We start from the raw sequence: 21126 nt of genomic DNA, 5'->3' as shown, positions 1-21126 counted from the left end.
ATTATTTTTTTAAATATGTAATAAATAAATATTTATTTCTATTAGATTCAGATTTTTGAAATGTTTATGAAATTTTTGTTAATTTTTGTTTAGTTTACTTATAAAAATATTTATAACATAAGTAAAATAAATATTTTATTTAAATAGATAGTTTTCCAAGTTTTTAAATTACTTTTATTTTTAAGTGTTATTGATTTTATTTTAAATTTGTTTTTTTTTTTGCCTTTTTTATGTATAAAAAATAATTGTTCATTCAACGTTTAAAATTGTATAAATACTTTATTTAATTTCTTTGTTATTCTTTCTACATTTTATTTAGTTTAGTTATTTTTTTATTTTAGTTTTTGTATGTGGTTATTGTATGTTTCGTTGTTTTTATGAATTAATTTTTGAATAAACTGTTCTATTGTTTGCATTTGTCCTACTGCTTCCATTTTAATTACAAAGGCACATGTGAAGTACACGGTGCTTTAAGTGTTTAAATATTGGAAGCAGTCTGAGCAGGAAGTGAAGTCAGTCGTAGACGGGCACATTTAAACTCCCTGGGCGTTGGGCGGCTGTGACACGCTCATTAATGTCTGCTTTACTTCCTAGTAAATGTACGATTCTCCGCCTCTTTTGGATTGACACTTCAAAAAGTATTCAAATGAGCATCTGTATTATGTAGTCCTGCCTTTGTAGTAGCACACGCCAGTCACCGAGCAGCTCCGCCCACATTGCCCTCCCCAACACACACACACACACACACACATCTGTTCACCAACAGGAGACTGAAACTTCCTCATCCTCTCTCTCTCTTTACAGTGAGCCTGTATCCAATTTCACTTTATCGTGAAATTTAATGTTGAAATAATTTATTACCCATTATCTACTTTGAAAACTTGAGCAATTTAAAGAGAGATTTGAAGCTTGATGGTTGCTAAGGTGTTCCAGTGGGTTGCTAGGTGTCTGATTATGCAGCCAGATAGTTTATAATTGGAGTTTTTTTTTTTTTTTTTTTTGAAGATTCCGATTTTTGAAATGTTCAAGAATTCATTTCTGTCAGTGGGATTTATTTGTTTAATTTATTTTTTACATTTATTTTAGATTTTATTTGTTTTATTTTTATTTTTTTTGCTTTTAATTTTATTAAGTTTTTAAGTTTTTTTTTATTCATTTTATAAATTTTTTATTGTATTGTTTTTTTTTTTTGTAGATTTGCCTTTTGAGTTTTTTTAGTTTTTTAATCAAAGTATTTTTATTTAAATATTTATTTTGTTTTTATTTTAATTAAATTGTAATTTATTTTTTTCTATTTGTTTGTTTGATAATCCACTAGACTAGAGGAAAAATGATCATTTTGGAAAAATAAAGCCTGATCATACGTTTGCTAAGCGTAGCATCAAAGCTCTTAGAGAAAATAGATCAAAATATTTATGGAATTTTTTTTGGACCGTCCGATCAGTTGAACAAAATATAGCATACACCGTTTCCAAAATATTAACTCTTTCTCTCTCTCTGTTTCTCAGGTTTCCATCTGAGCGGCACAGTAACAGAACCGGCCACACCGTCAGAACCTGAGATGGTGTGCAGCGTAGCTATTAGCTTCGACCGCTGCAAGATCACCTCCGTAACGTGCGGCTGTGGAAACAAGGACATCTTCTACTGCGCCCATGTGGTGGCGCTGTCCCTGTACCGCGTACGGCGGCCCGAGCAGGTCAAACTTCACCTCCCCATCTCAGAGACTCTATTCCAGATGAACAGGGACCAGTTGCAGAAGTTTGTGCAGTATCTCATCACCGTCCACCACACAGAAGTGCTGCCCACGGCCCAGAAACTAGCCGACGAGATTCTCTCCCAGAACTCAGAGATCAATCAAGTGCACGGTGAGCTCCGGCTGCGCGTAAGAACCGCGCTTAAAGCACCCTCGATATCAAGAGCATTACTGCTTGACATTCCTACTGTCTTAACAACGCTAACTACCAGAACCAGGCTAAACTCGCTGGCTTTTGTAGTTTCTATAATATAATATTTGTTATTTGTATTTTAGAAAATAGAAAAATGTTATTTGTATTTAAAAAATATATATATATATATAAATAATAATAATAATAATAATAATAAAATACATAAATCAATACATAAAATAAAGACATTTTTGTCATGTTGAGTTTAAAACAGATTTAGTTTTATGACGTCAGAGTGTCCATATTCTGATTTTTTTTGCACATTTTTTTTATTCTTAAGATAATTCTATTCCTTATAATTTTTTTTATAAAAATATATATATATTTTTTATATTCTTTGTATATTATTCAGAATAATATATTTAATTTATTTCATACCTTGAAATGGTGTAGGAATTACTATGAAACTATTTTCTTAGTTAAATTTCACAACACAAATTTCAGTAACACAAGTAAGAATTAAATGTACAATTTTGAAGTAGAAGGACAGAAATAGTATTTTCTTGTAAAATGCCCTCCAGTAGTATTTGTTTGGAAAAAAATTTTAAGTGCAGTTTAATATAAATTTTTGTTAAATAAAGATACAAATAAATAAAATACAGAACAATTTATAATTGTTCTTTTTTTTATGTTGAGTTTAGTTGCATTTTTTTACTTAAATAATTAATTGATCTATTTTACATAAATAATTTCCCATCCCCTCTTTCTAATCCTTTAAATTAAACAAGCGTTTTTTTTTCTACTGCACCTTTAAGGTGTCTGTGTATTAATGACCATTGATTATCCAGTTTTCCATCTCAACAGCACTGAGAAATATGGTCGTTAATATTAATTAGCTCCTAAATATGGATCACAAACATGAAGATATCCTCTGAAGGCTTCGCTTCAATAGATCCCCTGAACTTAAAAATATCAAACAAGATCCTAAAATCCGTAATCGAACCCTTACAAAAAAAGAACGAGTTGGCTGATATTGTTAATCACATGTACATTAGCATTAGATCTGTTTCTAGGCTCTGGAGCTGTTGGATTGAGTATTATGGTCCCAGACTCTGATGACATAAATCTAAAAGGAATGAAAGACTCTTCTGATCTCTCTTATCGTTTCGGCATTAGGCACACAATGGTCATATTATATTTCACTTTTGTCGGGAATGGGAAATCTAAAGAGGATGTGTCAATTATAGGGGGGAAAATGCATAAGCAAATGGCACATTGCAGAATGGTGGGGGAAAGGAAGTGCTTTCATCAGGCCGGGCCTGTGTGAGGTCATGGCTGGAATGCAGGAAGTTGGTTTGATGTGGCATCTAATAAATCTTCACTGTAGACCCTCAGTGTTATTGACGGCGCTTGAATCATCAGCCGTTGTTTGGCGTTCAGGGGTTTCCTCAGTCACGCTTCTGCATCGCATTAAGGCTCTGTGTTGATTGCACTAATTGCGTTGAAGAATTTTGGCTGATAAATGATCTCTGGTTTTGATTTTTCCATGACTATAAACTGTAATGCCTCATTTTATGGACTTTGAGCGAAAATCCCATTTGGTCAACGTAAACATCATCACCATGATGTTCACTGATCACTTGGTTGTATGTTTGTAAATCAGGGGCCCCGGACCCCACGGCGGGAGCCAGCGTGGACGATGAGAACTGCTGGCATTTGGACGAGGAGCAGGTCCAGGAGCAGGTCAAACTCTTCCTGTCCCAGGGGGGATACCATGGCTCGGGCAAACAGCTCAATCTCCTGTTCTCCAAGGTGGGCTGAAGAGCTAGTTTCTGTCAGCATTTACTCACCCTCATGTTGTTCCAGACCTCTCCGAGTTTCTTTCTTTCTTTTCGGCTCAGAAGATGATGTTGGTAATCAAACCGTTGACGGTAGCCATTCAATTCCGAAAAAAATTACAAATTGTTTGGATACCAACATTCTAAACATTTTCTTCTGGACAACAGAAGAACAAAATACTTCATGCATGACGTAACCTTGAAAAAAAGATATTCTGTTTGAAAATAAAATACTTCAAGATATTACAAAATCATACCCAGTTAAACAACATTTCATGTTTAATGCATAAGTTGTTACATTTTTGACCAATGTGATTTCACTGTGGGTGGAGCCACACTACTGTGAAAGAAATTATTTTATTTGGCAAAAATGCATTATATTGTGCAAAAGTGGCATTCGTTATGTTATACAAATGAATGGTGTTCTTTTGAACGTTCTATTCATTTAAAGAATCCTGAAAAAGAAAATGTATTACTATTTCCACAAAGTATTGGGCAGCACATCTGTTTTAAACATAATAAAAACAGAAATAACAATAATAATCAGAATTGTTTCTTGAGCAGTGCTTCAGCATATTAGAATGATTTCTGAAGGATCATGTGACAATGAAGACTGGAATAATGATGCTGAAAATACAGCTTTACATCACAAGAATAAATTACACTTTATAAGATATTAAAATGAAATACATTTATTTAAATTGTAATAAAATTTGATCTTATACATGCAGCCTTGGTGAGGATAAGAGACTTCTTGTGAAAAATAAATAAATGAATAACAATCTAATGAAGTACTTCTAAATGGTAGCGTGTTTTGCAGGATTCAAATCTGAATAAAGCATCTAATAATATATTCTGTCATCAAAAGTGCAGATTAACATTAAACGTGGAGGATTTCTCATTGTTAATCATATCTGGTTTGGAGACATTTTTGGTGCATGTGCTGAAATCTTGTGTGTGTTTGCATGTGTTCTTCAGGTGCGGGAGATGCTGAAGATGCGGGACTCAAATGGCGCTCGCATGCTAACGCTAATCACAGAGCAGTTCATGGCTGACCCGCGGCTGGCTCTTTGGCGGCAGCAGGGAACCACCATGACGGACAAATACCGGCAGCTGTGGGACGAGTTAGGTGAGAACAACATAAACAACAAACATTTTGCATTCAGCACCAGAATTTCAGCTGTATGTTTATTTATTTATTTATTTTTTTGCATGTAAGACTTATTTTGCTAGTTGCATGTAGGTCTTAAGTGGCATCTGTATGGGAACATGTAAGTTGTGGTTCAGCAGCGATCAGGCTCAGTTGGTTGTGTTGTTTCTCTCGGTTATCCGTGTTTTTCGAGTCCATCTTCACTGCACTCAGCGTCTGTGCGGATCTTCGTTTAAAATCCACCTGCGTCTCTGAGGACGGCCATTTAGAGGATGCTGCCGTTGCCAGATTGCATATTCGTAGCTTTTGCTCTCGATAAATATTGCATATTCTTTTCCCACTTAAAACCCTCTTGGGTGTTTCCGTCTAAAAAATACTGTGGTAAGCACACAAGCGAACCTAAGCACTAGAAAGCGGCGACGCACTTTAGGCCGTTTCCGAAGTGCTGCGCCCTGCTTCTATTGCTTCAATTACTGTAACTGGATCAAAATGCACAGAGCCAACAACAAATGTTGTTTTACTGCCATTTAATCCACCTAGCATAGTATAAATAAGGAATATATCATGCTTTTTCCGCCTTTCCATCTCAGTCTTCTGCTATCAGCACTATCGGAATGAAAGCGGTGAAAATTGGAAGGACGTGTAATCATTTTAATTGTGACTGGCTCACTGCATCGTGTCAGCCTGCCAGTTCTCAAATCCTGTGATGTTTCATCAATTTTGCCTTGGCACTCAGTGGCAGTGGGCACAATTGCTGGCGTCCAGGTCCCTGGGTGCCAAGCGCAGAAGCAGAGCGGGAGATAAGCACTAGACCAATGGACCTGAATATCGGACTTTCAAGCATTTGATGAGATAACTACGCAAGTATGTGAGCGCAAACGTTTCTAGATACTCAATGCTTGATCTCATGTGTTGAAATGTGGCCAAATGCAGTTCATGATGTGAGGCAGGCGAGATTTTTCTCAGTGTTTTTGCACTGGTGTTGCTGCATGCATTTGAGTAAACTTGTACTTTATCTGCTGTTAGAGAACAAGCAATGCATAATGTTCATTACCATAAAAAGAAAACATTTTATTCAGCAAGGATGCATTAACTTGATCAAACGTGAGAGAAAAGACATTTTGTAATGTTAGAAAAGATTTCTATTTCAAATTTATTCTGTTATTTGGACATTCTGAAGACTGGAGTAATGATTCTGAAAATTCAGCTTTGCATCACAGGAATAAATTTCATTTCACAATATATTAAAATAGACAATGGTTGTTTTAAAGTGTAACAATATTTCACAATCTTTCTGTTTTTACTGTATTTTATGATCAAATAAATGCAGCCTTGGTGAGCAGAAAAGACTTTAAAGTACTTGTGTAGAGTATGTTTCTGTCCGCTGTTTGAAAGTTTAGGGGCTGATGTGTTTGTGTCCGAGCTGAGGAATTTACGGGGCTGATCAAGATTAGTCTGCGTTTGTGTGCAGTGAGGCCTTCTGTGTCACATTTTTGTTTGACGGAGGATGAGGAGAGGCTGCAGGAAGGAGAAGAGAGGCCCTTTGTGTGTCAAGGGGAAGTCTGCTGTGCAAAGAGTGGCCCCTGGATGGGGGCTCCCAACCAACACAAATCTTAAATGCTTATAATGTTGCATCATACAGGATTTAAGGAAAATCCAGTTTGCAATATGTATTGTGTACTTCAGATTAATTTCACGTCTGGTCTGGTTTACAGTTTCTTTTGGCCAAAAACAGCCCACAAGGACATTATTATTATTATTATTATTATTATTACACCTTATAAAACCCTTTGGGCATACGTTATATTATATATTATAATTTTAATAATAATAATTATTATTACTATTATAAGTTCTCAACAAAAATCATTTGCATTCATATTTTTTATTTTATTTAACTTAACTTTACTATTTTATAGAAACGTTTTTGCATCCTGATTTCTGTGAGCTGCTTAGCCAATAAAGGCAATCTGTTTGGAGCTTTGTTAAGCTCTCATGATTTTATTTTTGTGTTTTGGGGCGATTTGGCAAACTTTCTGTGGATGTGTGGACCGAGGCTGAGACTTGATCCAGATAAACGCTGGAGGTGTTTTTTTTCCAGGCAAGCTCCTAAACTCTCCCGCCATTTTCAGAGTTCTTACACCCCTGAAGAACCCGTGGAGGGGCCCTGGTTCATTAAAAAGAGGAGGCGAGCGAGATCGGAGGGGCACATCTTCTCTCTCTCCCTCTCTCAGATGAATCATTACACCTGTCAGGCCCTCTAAGCCCCGGCGTAATTGGAGAAGTCTTCGTTATGAAGGCTGCCCCCTCCTCTTCCTCCCTGACAGGCGCGATAATGTGAAGACCGTTTCATTAAATCCCGGACACTTAATCTGACACCGACGGTCAGGTAGGCTGAGGATGAGGAGCGGAGGAGACGGCTGCCAGCGAGTGCCAGAGGGAGATTACAGCCCAGATTTATACACTCTCCCCTCCCAGCATCCTTCACTTCGCTGCGAGCCAGTCGCTTTTGTTGGGGGAACAAAGGCACGCTTGCATCAGGCAGGTCTCGGATCGCTTTTATTCATTATTTTCACAATTACGTTTGGTGCTGCTAGTGGCAGTCGCTCTGCTCTCCATTGGCCCCACACTGCTTGAGCATTTGCTATGTTCATGCTCTCATAAATCATTCACTCACCAGTCGAACTCTACTGGTTGTATAGACGCCGTGTGTTTGTTGTTGTGTGCAACCAGTGAAGACATCGACATTAATGTCTTATTATTTTATCAAGCATTATAGAAGAGTGTCGACATTCAAGAACCTAGCATCATTAGTTCATAAATCAGATTTTATTTATTTGCAAAAACCTTGCCACCTATTATATTATATTGGATTAGCTTACATTACATTCTATATTGAAGATTATGATTTTTTTTCCCCAATGTATTATCCAATATTATATACTGATGATGATTATTTCCCTATATATTATTACTTTTAATCATATATGATAAATTATTTCCCAGCAAAAACCTTAGCACTCGTATATGATCTGATATTAAATTGATGATGAAGATTGTCCATCTTATTATCATTGCTATTATTTCCAATATATTCCAATATTATGTAATGATGATGATTGTTTCTGATGTATTATTTTACTTTTAAATGTAATTTTTTTATTTTCCAACAAAAACCTTATATGTTATGTTTGTATGTTATATTATTGTTTTGGTCGATCTGGGGTGCGTTTCCCTAAACCATAGTTGCTAACCTGTTTGAAACTTAGTTGGTTGGCAATGGGAAATTGCATTGCAACTAGGGCTGAAACGATTCCTCGAGTAACTCGATTACAAAAAATGATCGAGGCAAATTCCTCTGCCTCGAAGCCTCTTTTAATTTATTTTAAATCTCACGTCAGGTTCTTTCGCAATTATTTTTTTAATGTGACACAACGTGTTTACGTCACCCACAAAGCGTAAGGAGACGCAAGGAGTCAGCAGTGTTTTGATTTGAGGGCGCAGGCAAACGTAAAGAGAACGTCGTGGCCTGTGTCCATTGCAAGATAGAGCTGGCATACCACAACTAGGGCCCTATGATTTCCGTGATGCAGAATACGCGTAGGGAATCGCGGAATCCAGTCATAAAAACGGAATTTACAGTTTAGCGCGGAATGACACGGAATTTGCCAAATTTTGAATGAATTAATCCAAAAATAGGTCATTGCACTTACATCAAATCACAATATGGACTTATATCTGTAAATATTAAGCCGGAACAGTCTATTAAAATATGAATCCTGCATGTTTTGCGTGTCTCTGTTAATGAATGGCGCAGAAGCTCGTCTCTGTTTATTAACACACTGAAGCGCGCGTGATGCTAGCGGTGATTTCAGCATCTGCTGTCTCACTAAATGAGGACGTGAACACATGAACAACATCTCCAGAACTGCTCTGACAGTCACTTCATGAGCATTTGACCGTTTGATTTAAGTAAAACTAGCGTCACATCACATACACAGAACTGTAAAGGTACGTCAACCCGTCAAAATAAAAGTCCGGTTAAAGACTATTGTTCAGCAGATTGTACATAGCCTACTACTACTAAAAAAAAAAAAATTTTTTTTAAGGTTTAATCTCACATTTCTTCCATGTTTTATTTTGTATAGTAAATCCCCTTTGTTAACAAAAAGTTAAGTGGATTTTCAATAATTAAAAGATAAATTAAATTAATGTTTTATGTGTTTAATGTTTAATGTGCATCTCAGAAAATGCTTTATTTAAAACCCCAACTGAATGGCACTTAAATGCACTTAATTCATCTGTCAACTTTGTCATTGTTCACAGTACAGGTACAGACAGAGAAACAATGGGTAATAATTAAATGTTTATTTTTGATGTATGCATTGCATTCTATGAATTTAAAAAATAAAAATGTTTTTTTTTCTAAAAAAAGAAACTTAGTTGTTCATTTTAAGAGACCCAGGAGTCTTATTTTCTCTTGCATAATTAATATTGCACTTTAATTAAGCAAAAACACATTTTATCCGATTACTCGATTAATCGATGGAATTTTTGGTAGAATACTCGATTACTAAAATATTCGATAGCTACAGCCCTAATTGCAACCAACAAAGTTGCTAACTTAGTTAGCAACTATGGTTTTGGGAAACGCACCCCTGCTCGGTGTCGACCCCATAGAAAAGCCCATATTTCTTGAGCATTCGCTATGTTTATGCATGTGTGTTTCTGAAAGAGTGGAACCCTGGGATGCTCTCGGTTCGAGACAGGCGTGCTGACAGCAGGGATGAGATTTAGAGTGAAAGCTCAAATTAGGCCCGTGAAAGACACGGTCGGAGCAAAGGGGGAGGTATGTGTGCATGTGATTCTGTGCGTGTGTGGATGAATTTATTCAGCGAAGCTCAATATTGTTTTAATTAATCTGGGCACAGGGGCCTGTGTGCTGAAAGCGACTCCTTTTCATCTAGGTTGCGTATGACGGAGGAGACTGGAAATTAGGCCACGACTTTTCTCAGCTGACATAATTACACTAGCGAGAGCTAATCCTTCACATTGTCCAAACACAAAGGCGTGTAGACAGCAAGTTTAAGACAATGGCGACTAAATAGCCAGCGGCGTTTTGATTAGCGTGTAGCATGCTACCCTCCCTAATGTGTCCGTTTGCTTATTGTGATCTTGTTTTAAAACCATTTTTTGCTTTTAATCAGACATGAGATACTGGACCGGACGGGCAAGTTTAGCTTTGGTTTAGCCATAACAAATATTTTGAAATGTTTTATTATGTCTTATTTGCTGATGTTTGTGGTATTTACTGACTTATGCATAGCAGATTCATTACTACCTGTCTAGACTGGTAACAATAAGGAATTGTCCAGTTCTCGTTTCCACTTAATACATGTTTATAAGCAACCTTTCGACTTTAAGTTCCCTACACTGGAAGTGTTAAAGATGCCATCTAAGAATGTTCACTAGCTAGTTATCGGCAAGTTATGGGCGATTGGAAAATGGGTGAATTAACTTTTTTTTTGTCTGATCTAGAATCGGTTTAATTTAGCAAATCTAAGCACTGTTTTAGTAGCATTTATTAAAATAGAACTCCAGATGTGAATCTTTTACTGGATCCATGAGTCATTCAAAAGAATCGACTCACTCACAAATCAAGCTATACAAGTTGTTTGTAAGGACATTGAATTTGACGTCTTCTGTTTTTCACAGAAGAATGCTGATGTTCATGAACCAAGCATCATTAATTCATTAAAATTAGTTTTTCTGTAATATTCAATTGATTTCTAGCCCTACTCCTGTTATAGAGGCATTATAATATAATATAATATAATATAATATAATATAATATAATATAATATAATATAAAATAATATAAAATAATATAAAATAATATAATATAATATAATATAATATATTATATTATATTATATTATATTATATTATATATTATATTATATTATATTATATTATATTATATTATATATTATATTATATTATATTATATTATATTATATTATATTATATTTGCACCCTGACTCCTGTCCCCAGTCTTCTCTTGTCATAGAGAGGAATTAACGTCTCTGAGATTTGCATTTTTCAGATACACCACTGCGTCTTGTTTGCATGTTCTGTGGTGCATGTTTTCTCATCTCTTCCGCGTCTGTTGTCCTTCATGCCCAAACAAAGAGCCGAGACTCGGTCCCATCCCCCACAAGTCTCCCGTGCTCCTCCAGATTTCCTCACATCTCTCCCTCCTGCTTTCCTTCTCTCTCTCCTTCTTTGTCTTCCCCTCTTTTCTCTCGCCGCTATCTAATTCTTCTTCTGCCATCATAGATTTGTCTCTCCCGCTCGCTTCATTTCTCCCCCCGTCTCGTTGTTTTCTCCTTCGCCCTTCCTCCATCTCTGGTTCTCGTTCTCTCAGCTGGCTCTTGCAGGTATTCTCAGTATGTCATTGTGGAGCACTCTGGGAGTGATTAAACCATCATACACAATCCGTATGGCACGGCGCTCGTGTCAGGCTCCATACATCACTGCCTAATGCAGCCAATGGGATGAATTAGAGGCGAGATGAACCTTGTGGGTTACGGCTGCTCGGTGGTGACGTTCTGCAGCTTTGTCCTGTGAGGGACGTACACATATCGATCCGGAGCTTTATGCCCAACTTCTTTGTACCTTTGGCTTGAAAGAGGCCTGTATTTCTTGATTGATGCCATCTAACTTATTTTTATTATTTTTTTAAATCAGGGATTGTGAGCATTTGGTGTATTTATAGAGTAGAAACGCCACTGGCTGCCATCATTTATTTTATTTTTTCATCAACCAACATTTCAACTGGACTTGTCATCATAAGAATATTGCAGTTAACAGAAGTGCTGTTGTCATTTGTATCAAGATTGGCAGCAGCCATTTGCACAGATATTGTGCTATTACTATGCTATGACTTTTTTTGAGATTATCGGCCAATAATAGTGCCAGCTTGTCCAATTAGAAGTGGTTTTCCTCCTGTCAATTCCTAAATCCACTGACAAGCTGGTCAACAGATGAGAAAAATATAATTTTACATATATAAAAATACAAAGAGAAAGAAAACATATTTCAATGGTTGTTGTTTATTATTTTGAAATTACATCAATCAAAATTAAGCACTTAATAAAAAACATGAAATATTATGTTGACTCATCTGCATGTGAATATGTAATCATGTTATCAATAAAAATTGTAGTCTGATTATGGGTATTTTACAGCGTAATGTAATCTAGGTACATTTTCCAGATTACGATTATGTAATCCAGATTACATGTCATCATACATAAACGCATAGATAGATAGATAGATAGATAGATAGATAGATAGATAGATAGATAGATAGTTAAATCCCAACAATACGCATGTCAAAAAAAATCCAAAAATCATATTTTAGAGCTATACATCCAATCAAAAGATTAGCATTCCGTTCCTTGTCAATTTCAGCAAGCATGAGCAAAAATATATGATGCTGATTCTGAGAAATTGCTGTCATTAGTGACTCATGGTTATATGATTACAATCAAATTTAAAGTGGGGCAGAAAAGACATAGTTGGACGAGCTCTTGGAGGTTGTCTGTGTTAAAAGTAACGGAGTTCAGTGGAGCGGTCAGCTGACCTATTTATCTGTTTGTCTGTCAGACGTAATGAAGCTCTCTGTCTGTTTGTACCGTATGAACCTCCCAGGCCGATTCAGAGGCTGTTTGGTGAGGTCTACATCATTTATTTCTGCCAAGCAGCCCTCCATATTTCTTTGTGTTGACGCTCCCTGTCTTTCCCAGGTGCCTTGTGGATGTGTATTGTGCTGAACCCCCACTGTAAGCTGGAACAGAAGGCCGCTTGGCTCAGGCAGCTCAAGAAGTGGAACAGTGTGGACGTGTGTCCCTTGGAGGATGGTAACCATGGCAACGAGCTGCCCAATTTAACCAATGCCTTGCCTCAGGGTGCACACGGCAACCAAGGTAAGCATGCGCGTGCGTGTGTGTGTGTGTGTCATGGTGGTGGGGGTAGAAACGAGGTGTTTTAATCAACCGTGCCTCCGTGCGCCCCTTTTATTAGGCTTTGTGTGACTAATGGAATGCCCCTAATAACAGCGGTTCAGTACTTCCTCCCTGGCTTTTGTCCTTGCTGTGCTAATCATAACTCTGGGCGAAAGCGAGGGCTGGGGCAGGGGGGGAAATAGCTCTATTCAAACTTTTAGATTAGTCAGGTCTTTTATACCGAGGCGACAATGTCTGCAGAGATTTTATGATGTGTTTTGTTATAAATATTCATGCTCCAGACAGGTAATTGCAAAGAAATGACTTCCCCTTTTCCTAAGGCATGGGTATTTTGGGCATGAATGAGCTCTAGACTGGTTAGCACAGAGGTTGAATAGATTTAATTAGAGTTTTTTTTCTGGGATGCACTAAGGCTGGGTGATATAGCAAATTCTTATAATAAATTGTATGTTTTTGTTGACAATAAAAGAATGAATTGATGGATTCATTAATCCAGTGTGCTTCATGTGCTGTTTAAATGTTATTAGACTGTTTGGGGTCGGTAATATATGTATTTATTGTTGAAAGAATTTAATATCTTTATTCAGCAAGGATGCATTAAATTGATCAAAAGTGACAGTGAAGGCATTTATGATGTTACTACTTTGAATAAATGCTGTTACTTTTAATGTTCTATTCATCACTGAATACTGAAAAAAAAAATGAAGCGGCACAATTTTTTCCAACACTGATACTCAGAAAATGTTTCTTGAGCAGTAAATCAGCATATTAGAATGATTTCTGAAGATCATGTGACAATGAAAACTGGAATAATGATGCTGACAGGGCTTAAAGTTCTTTGGCACTGTGCCGGATTTCCGGCATGCAGCATTTGGCTGCAGAAAAAAATAATCCTACATTTAAAAAAATTAAAAATTAAAAATTAAAAAATCTTGTTGATTATCACTTTCGAGTCCATGAGTTCGCCTAACAATGGTAAGAGAGGAGCAGCTTTCACTCTCAACCAAGCTATCATTACTAGCCAATCAGAACGTTTTCAGAATGTTTTCTCAACACAGAGGACACAAGGTGTGTGTTTATCGATAGACTGTTAGAATATCTGTGTCTGTGCAGTTCTTTGTCATAAAGACAGTTTACAAAAGATCACGAGGGAGCAATCGGTTGCTAACACTTATGAACGCATACTTTAATTACACTTATTTAAATATACTTAATCTAATTATACGTACTTTATACATACATTACTGTGCAAAAGTCTTAGTTTTAGGCAGTTGTCAGACTGCTTGTGCATTGAACAATCTCACTGAAATTAATGGCAAAACGAATGTTTGGAAACTGGCTTAAAACCCTTTCTTGGGGTGAAAATACTAATGTGCCTAAGACTGTACTTTACAAACGACATTGTTGCTACTTTATAAAGAATGACCATTTAGTCATTCACTGTATACAGTTTAAAAGTATCAAAAAATGGCACCAGTATCGAATAAAATCCAATTGATACCAACCCTATGTATGATATAGCTTTCATTCTTAAGATCAACCACATATTCATGAAAATGAAAATCAGTTTGAATAAATAAAGCAGTAACTTTGCCATAGTATCCTTTCAAATGTCAAAGTTGCCGCAGTCATTGCATGCTTTGCATGTGCTGCCCCATCCCCAGAAAAAGGTTCAGGCTCAGGATTTTTTTTTTTGCTTTAACCCCTGTGCTGAAACTTCATATTTGCATCACAGGAATACATTACATTTTACAATATATTTAAATAGAAAGCAGTTATTTTAAACTGTATTTTTATCAAATAAATGCAACCTTGGAGAGCAGAAGAGACTGACCTCTGCAAATAAGACCCCAAACTTTTCTGATTTAATGGCTGATTTAATGTTTCAATTGTGTTATCACTCAAAAACGTTTATAGGAATCTCTGCATGGCATTGTATACTTTGTTTGTGCATATTGAATATGGTCAAAAGGCTTGATATAATAATTATTACAGCTATATCACCCAGCCCAAGTAAAGCCACCTTGCAGCGGTCAAGTTGGTACCTGCAGCACCTGTGAATGACAGTTCAGCTCGCTGCACTAATCTACAGACTTATTTCCAAAGGTTTTACTGTTTGCCCTTGACTGACAGGCCCCCGGGGGCCTCGCTCTCAGAGCTCGCATTGAGAATGACAGAGCAATTTCCTAACCATTTCCCTGTCTCTCCTCCTCCTCCTCCTCTTCATCCTCAGATTTGGGTGCCCGGCCCCACCGGACGGTTTTCACCCGAGCCATCGAGGCATGCGATCTCCACTGGCAAGACAGCCACTTACAGCACATTATCAATGACGACCTCTACACCAACTACTGTTACCATGACAACACTGAAAATTCGCTCTTTGACTCTCGCGGCTGGCCCCTGTGGCATGGTGAGCGGCTCGACCGGAAAAAGACGTTTGCTTGACTCGCCTCTTTATGTTCTGCAGGCTAAAGCATTAAGGAAAAAAGCACAGCAATGTTTAAGAAAAAAACAATGAATAGCAGCTTTATAGGGAGCGAGAACAAGAATTTCTAACAATTTGAAAGACATTATTATTTTCTGTCCTGCTAGCCTTTTTACGTGCATGTGAATATGTTTCTATTGTGCCCATCTGAGGTTTTTAAAGGATTTTTGGGGGGGTTTCTATCACAGAACACGTCCCTACGGCCTGCGCCAGGGTAGATGCACTGAGATCTCATGGTTACCCACGGGAAGCACTGCGATTGGCCATCGCCATCGTCAACACCCTGCGCCGACAGCAGCAGAAACAGCTGGAGCTCTTCCGAAACCACAAGAAAGGTGAGTTCTAAACTCAAATGGGCTGTATTGCTGGTCGAAATGGTTACTTGCTGCTAAAATTAAACATTTGGTAGGGAAAAGCATTTGATTATAAGTTGCAGTAGTGCATTATCTTTACATTAGCACCAATGGTGGCATGCTTTTCCATGCATCTTCTGTTAATGTAGTTAGGAGACAGTATGTGGGAGGAGACAAATCAGATGCACTAACATGTACTTGCCAACATTCACCAACAGTCTCTATGATCAACTTAGCTCATAATGCTTTTGGGAAACTCACCCATGTCTATATTTTTTTTATTTGCATAATATTTCAAAGATTTTAAACCATTTTTTAGATTGTATATAACCTCATTGTATTGCTAATAGCCACTCTTTTTCCTAGAAATCACCCATTTTTATTGAATACAATGATTTACAGGTACTTTGATGCTGCAGATCGTGTCTTATACATGTGATTTAAATCTGACATGTTCTCTCTATAATTTCCTGTTCTTTTTCTGTTATCTGTATCATTAACAGTGCCAGAAAAGGCCAAAAATGGTAGCATTGTTACCCAATTATCTTTTCAGTACTGTGTTCCTGTGCTCAGTATCTAATGGGCAGGTAACAGTTTCATGCAGCAATGCTCTTCAATAGAGCTGAATGTCCACTCATGCCCAGCAGGGCTCAGGTCAATTGCATTTAAATGCAAATGACTGCTTGTTGTGGTGAAAGTGCCCACGCATAATTCATATTATTCAAATGAGGCAGCTCTGTGGCCTGGTTCTGGGCTTTATGTAAAACACCAGTGCAGTGATTTCCACGAGACAAATGCTATAGGAAATCACAGTCTTCCATTGTTCGCCACACACTGTCAGACTCTAGATATGATTTTGTCTCTTGGTAGGTTGTGTGCTGTTTTTATCACTGTTATGCATTTGTTTCTTTATTTAATTAAATATTTATAATTTCTCTCGATTCATCTTGAATTAAAGTTCTTCATGATGCATTCTGGGGTTCACGTGAAACTAATGACTCAATAATACTTGAAAACCAGATTATGACTCATTAATAATGACTCAACCTTTTTACCATCCAAAACAAACAATTTTTTTTCTCTTTCTAGATCTGCTTCATAAAGGGGTGACCTCCATCACTAATCCAGAGGGATGGGTGGGCCACCCTTTGGACCCCATTGGAACGCTCTTCAGCACGCTGATGGAAACGGGCCGCGGGGATGAAGACATTTTGCAGGGAGGGTTCCTAGATTTCTCAGGTACATAGAGACGAGATGCCGCAGCATGAATCATGTTATTTACAGAGTGTTTTTATGAATTATCTAAAACTGTCAAGTCTTATTAACACCCTGTTAAAGCGTCAGGCATCTTAAGCATCCTCTGTAATATTTATAGTTAAAACTGTTAATGTAAACATATATATACAGCATATTTCATTTGCCATGTGCTCCACTTAGGAAAAGTCAGTCTGTAAACCATAGACTGTTTTTGCTTTATCGATGACATCCATTTGCAACAAGAGTTTTCAACGTTTTAGACCACTGTAGTAGAACCGATCAGCCCTCTCTCAAATTAACCTCACGTATGCTACTACTTTATACTCTGATTAAAAAGATATGGTATATATTAAGAGTAAAGCATAAGTCTCTTTTATCTGAGCCTAAAGGTCTATTCTTCCCTGCTGCATTTTTAATGCACTTTTAATTTTAATGTTTTCAGTTCCCATCTCTTATTCATGAGCTTTGATTGGAGAGATGACTGTATCACAATCAGAGAACACGGTGCTGCAATTAAACATCATTGTTGCTTTTGGGTTCATGCCCATTCTGATTGGCACAAGAAAGGGTAGGTGTGTTCACCCGTCTAGAGCAAGCCCACTCGAGTTGGAGACCGTTGAGCCACTAGTCTAGTGTATGTGCAAAGTTCTATCCACACTAGAACCCCTTACAGGTGCTAATTGCAAGTTTTGGACTTTACTTAATCATAAAAATACTATAATATGTTTGCAGATATTTAAGAAATATGCTAAGGTAACCTTTTGTTTATCTGAAAAACAATGCTACAGTCAGTTGTTCTCATTAGAAAATGTGCATTCCAGGCCAGAAATGTCGGTCTCTATTTTGGTTTGTGAAACCCGCCCACTGCCAGTTTACCCAATTGTTTTTCAGCACCCCGGGTTGCCAGTTGGTGGGAAACAGCATATTTAATTTCAGTCATGGAATCTGGCAAATGAAAGTGTTGGTGTCGTCAATCTGGCAACCTACGTGTGTGTTAAGTCTGAGAAGGAGGGTCAGGTGAAAAAAAAAAACCCTCTCCAGTATTTTTAATTTGGAATGCAATACCTAGTTCAACCACTCTCTCATTTAGCTCCTTTACAACTAACAAACTAACAAACTTATACCTGATTAGGAGTCTTGGCGCAGTGGATAAGACACATGCCTTTGGTGTGAGAGACCCGGGTTCGAATCCACTGTGTGACAACAATGTGTCCCTGAGCAAGACACTTAACCCCTAGTCGCTCCAGAGGCGTGCGACCTCTGACATATATAGCAATTGTAAGTCGCTTTGGATAAAAGCGTCAGCTAAATGTATAAATGTAAATGGATAGGATTTAGCATGATACCGGATCTGTGGATTATGTAGGGGCTGTAACTTTGCCTGAACTTTGCCCAATGTAGCCCTCTTAACCTCCCATCTTGCTGTATAGGGCTACCTTTAGATTCAGTCAGTCCAAGAGTAGACAAGGCACTCCTTAAGCCAAAACACTGGCTTTTATATCTCTCTCGCTGTGGTTGGCTCTGAACTTTGAGTTTATTAGGGAAGGAGAAAGAAAAAGATTTGGTTGATGGTGTCCAGAATAAAAGGTGTGAAGCCTCGAGCTTCCCTCTTTGTGATCCTTTTTGATTAGGACATTTAATCCTCCCGGAGCAAGCCACACGGGTCCAAAGAGGCATCATTAAAACATTATGATGCTTCTCATTATTAGCCTCAAATGAGTCGCCAGTGGTATTAATGTGTAACCGAGGACAGAGAGCTCTGGATTCACTTTGCTGTTAAAAGGGATAGCTCACCCAAAAATGATAGACCTGTCACTAATTACTCACCTACATGTCATCTTAAGTAATCCTGTAAGGCCTTTAATTATCTTCATAACACAAACTAAGATATTTTTGATAAAATACAAGAAAACAAAAATAACGACTTTATTAAATTATTCTCTTCCCTGACCGTGTCCACCGCCATTCACGAGAGTATCACAACACATGCACTGCATCTTGTTTTCAAGCAGAGGAATGCACACTCAAGTATCCTAGTACTCTCTTGAATAGTGGCACTGACAGGAAATTATTTTGGTTTTCTTTGTGCACAAAGTGTACTCGTAGCTTTATAAAATTATGGTTGAACCACTAATGTCACATGGACTATTTTAACAATCTCCCTACTACGTTTCTGGGACATACATGTGGTAGTTCCCTTGCTGTCTATACAAGGTCAAAAAGCTCTCAGATTCCATCAGAAATATCTTAATTTTGTATTCTGAAGATGAAGTAAACATTTACGGGTTTGGAACGACATGAGGGTAAGGAATAAATGACAGAATTTTAATTTTGCACCAAATTTTGGCCTTGTGTTTGCTTGTTGGAAATTCAGTTATAGAAACCTCTGGGATAGCTCATTTGGCCTAATTAAAAGCCTAGAATTAGTGCTGGGGGATCGATGATGCCCAGCCAACCAGTTGTGTAGATTTGGTTCTTAGGTTCAGTTGCTTACAGTCAATCAAAATATGAGGGATAAGTTTGGATTTGGATCCAAGGGAATGACTCCCTAACACCAAATCCAGCCTTTTGATTGGCTGTAAAGGATTGGTTCCTCACAGCCAATAAAAGGACTGGACTTGGTGCTGAGGGATCAACCTCTCAGCTAGTTAAAGGAATTGATGTAAAGTAAATCACAGCCAATCAAAAGACTGGTTTAGGATTCGATACATAGCAACATATCCAGCCTTTTAATTGGCTGAGAGGTCATTCCCTTGGCTCTAAAAACAGCTTTTTGATTGGCTGAATGGCTAATCCTCAGCACAAAATCCAGCCTTTTAAATCAACTCCTGCCCAACCGATGTAAAAGCTCTATTTTATCCTAAGGGATTGACCTCTTAGCAAATTAAAAGGTTGAATTTGGTGCTAATCAAAAGGCTCAATTTGGTCCTGAGGGGCTGCCTCCTCAGCACCAAATCCAGCTTTTTAATTGCATGAAAAAGGTTCTGTTCCTCACAACCAGTAAGAAGATTGGATCGAAGGATCAACCTAGCCTATTATAAGGCTGGATTTTGGTGCTGAGGGATCAACCTCTCAGCCAGTAAAAGGAATTGGTACAAGTAAATCACAGCCAATCAAAAAGACTGGTTGAGGCATCAATCCTTATACCATATTCAGTTTTTTAATTGACTGTGATGTTGATCCCTCTGCACTAATTGTAGCCTTTTGATTGGTTAAGGGGCTAATCCTCGACACAAAAACCAGCCTTTCCAATCGACTCCAGTGCAGCCAATTAAAAAGCTGGATTTGATGCAGACTTGGTAGGAAGGCTTGCGAGGCCATGTAGCTGGTGAAGCGTGAAGAGCAGGGCCTCAGCCTGTCTTTCTTGCTCTCTCCTGGTTTCTAAATACAGCCTGGCCCTCGTCATATCCAATAGCATTTTGCACAGATATGAATGTGATGCATGAACCATCCAATGCATTTGTAAGTCCAGGGTATAGTGCATTACCTCAGTCACCGAGGAGCCTAATTGAGCATGCCTTGCCTGATGCCCTATCAGGCTGAGCTGCTTCATTAGACCAGGCAGAGTCCAGGCACAGTTCCTCTCTTGTGCCTCATTATACAACAATACCTGTCTAAGAACCGGTGCCTGGGAGGGAGGTCGCACTACAGTGGTTAACTCTGGAGGTGTCACCACCTCCTAGTTTCTTATGCACTTTCTTTTTCTTGCCTTCTACAGCCAGAAAAATGAGCTCGAGCAAGCACAGCGAGCTGCACTTGCTTCCATCCACGCGCTGCTTCCTGGAGGAGGGTGAATCATATTTGGCCCTGGCGGTGGAAACGGCCCTGATGGGACTGGGTCAGCAGAGAATCATGCCCGATGGACTGTACGCCCAAGAGAAGGTGTGCCGCAACGAGGAGCACCTGATCGCCAAGCTGCAGGAAGTTGACCTGGATGACACCCTGGTCAAGATCTTCCGCAAGCAAGCCGTCTTCCTGTTAGAGGGTAAGTCTTGGCGATTTTGCACATATACAGTGCGAGAGAATGACAGCAATGCTGTTTGTTTTTCATTAACTGAGGCTGAAAGCAAGAGCCTGGGGTAGCAATTTGGACATGGCCAGCAATTCTGGAATAGGTGCATCTGATT

At 38.1% G+C, this 21126-nt stretch overlaps 1 protein-coding gene across 1 annotated transcript in view; it reads left to right on the top strand.

Moving 5' to 3' along the window:
• The window catches only part of LOC132132913 (zinc finger SWIM domain-containing protein 6-like), a 71433-nt gene that overhangs the window by 37254 nt on the left and 13053 nt on the right, over positions 1-21126 (top strand). Inside the window, exons 2-9 of the mRNA XM_059545477.1 lie at positions 1509-1865; positions 3550-3698; positions 4703-4853; positions 12686-12865; positions 15138-15314; positions 15578-15724; positions 16832-16981; positions 20718-20984. Of these exons, the coding sequence (XP_059401460.1) occupies positions 1509-1865; positions 3550-3698; positions 4703-4853; positions 12686-12865; positions 15138-15314; positions 15578-15724; positions 16832-16981; positions 20718-20984 (1578 nt within the window). The remainder of the gene's footprint in view (positions 1-1508; positions 1866-3549; positions 3699-4702; positions 4854-12685; positions 12866-15137; positions 15315-15577; positions 15725-16831; positions 16982-20717; positions 20985-21126) is intronic.

This window comes from Carassius carassius, chromosome 49 (genome assembly GCF_963082965.1).
Source record: "Carassius carassius chromosome 49, fCarCar2.1, whole genome shotgun sequence".
Classification (NCBI taxonomy): domain Eukaryota; kingdom Metazoa; phylum Chordata; class Actinopteri; order Cypriniformes; family Cyprinidae; genus Carassius; species Carassius carassius.
The sequence above is the reverse complement of the archived record's forward strand: the minus strand, read 5'-3'. Positions and strand labels throughout refer to the sequence as shown.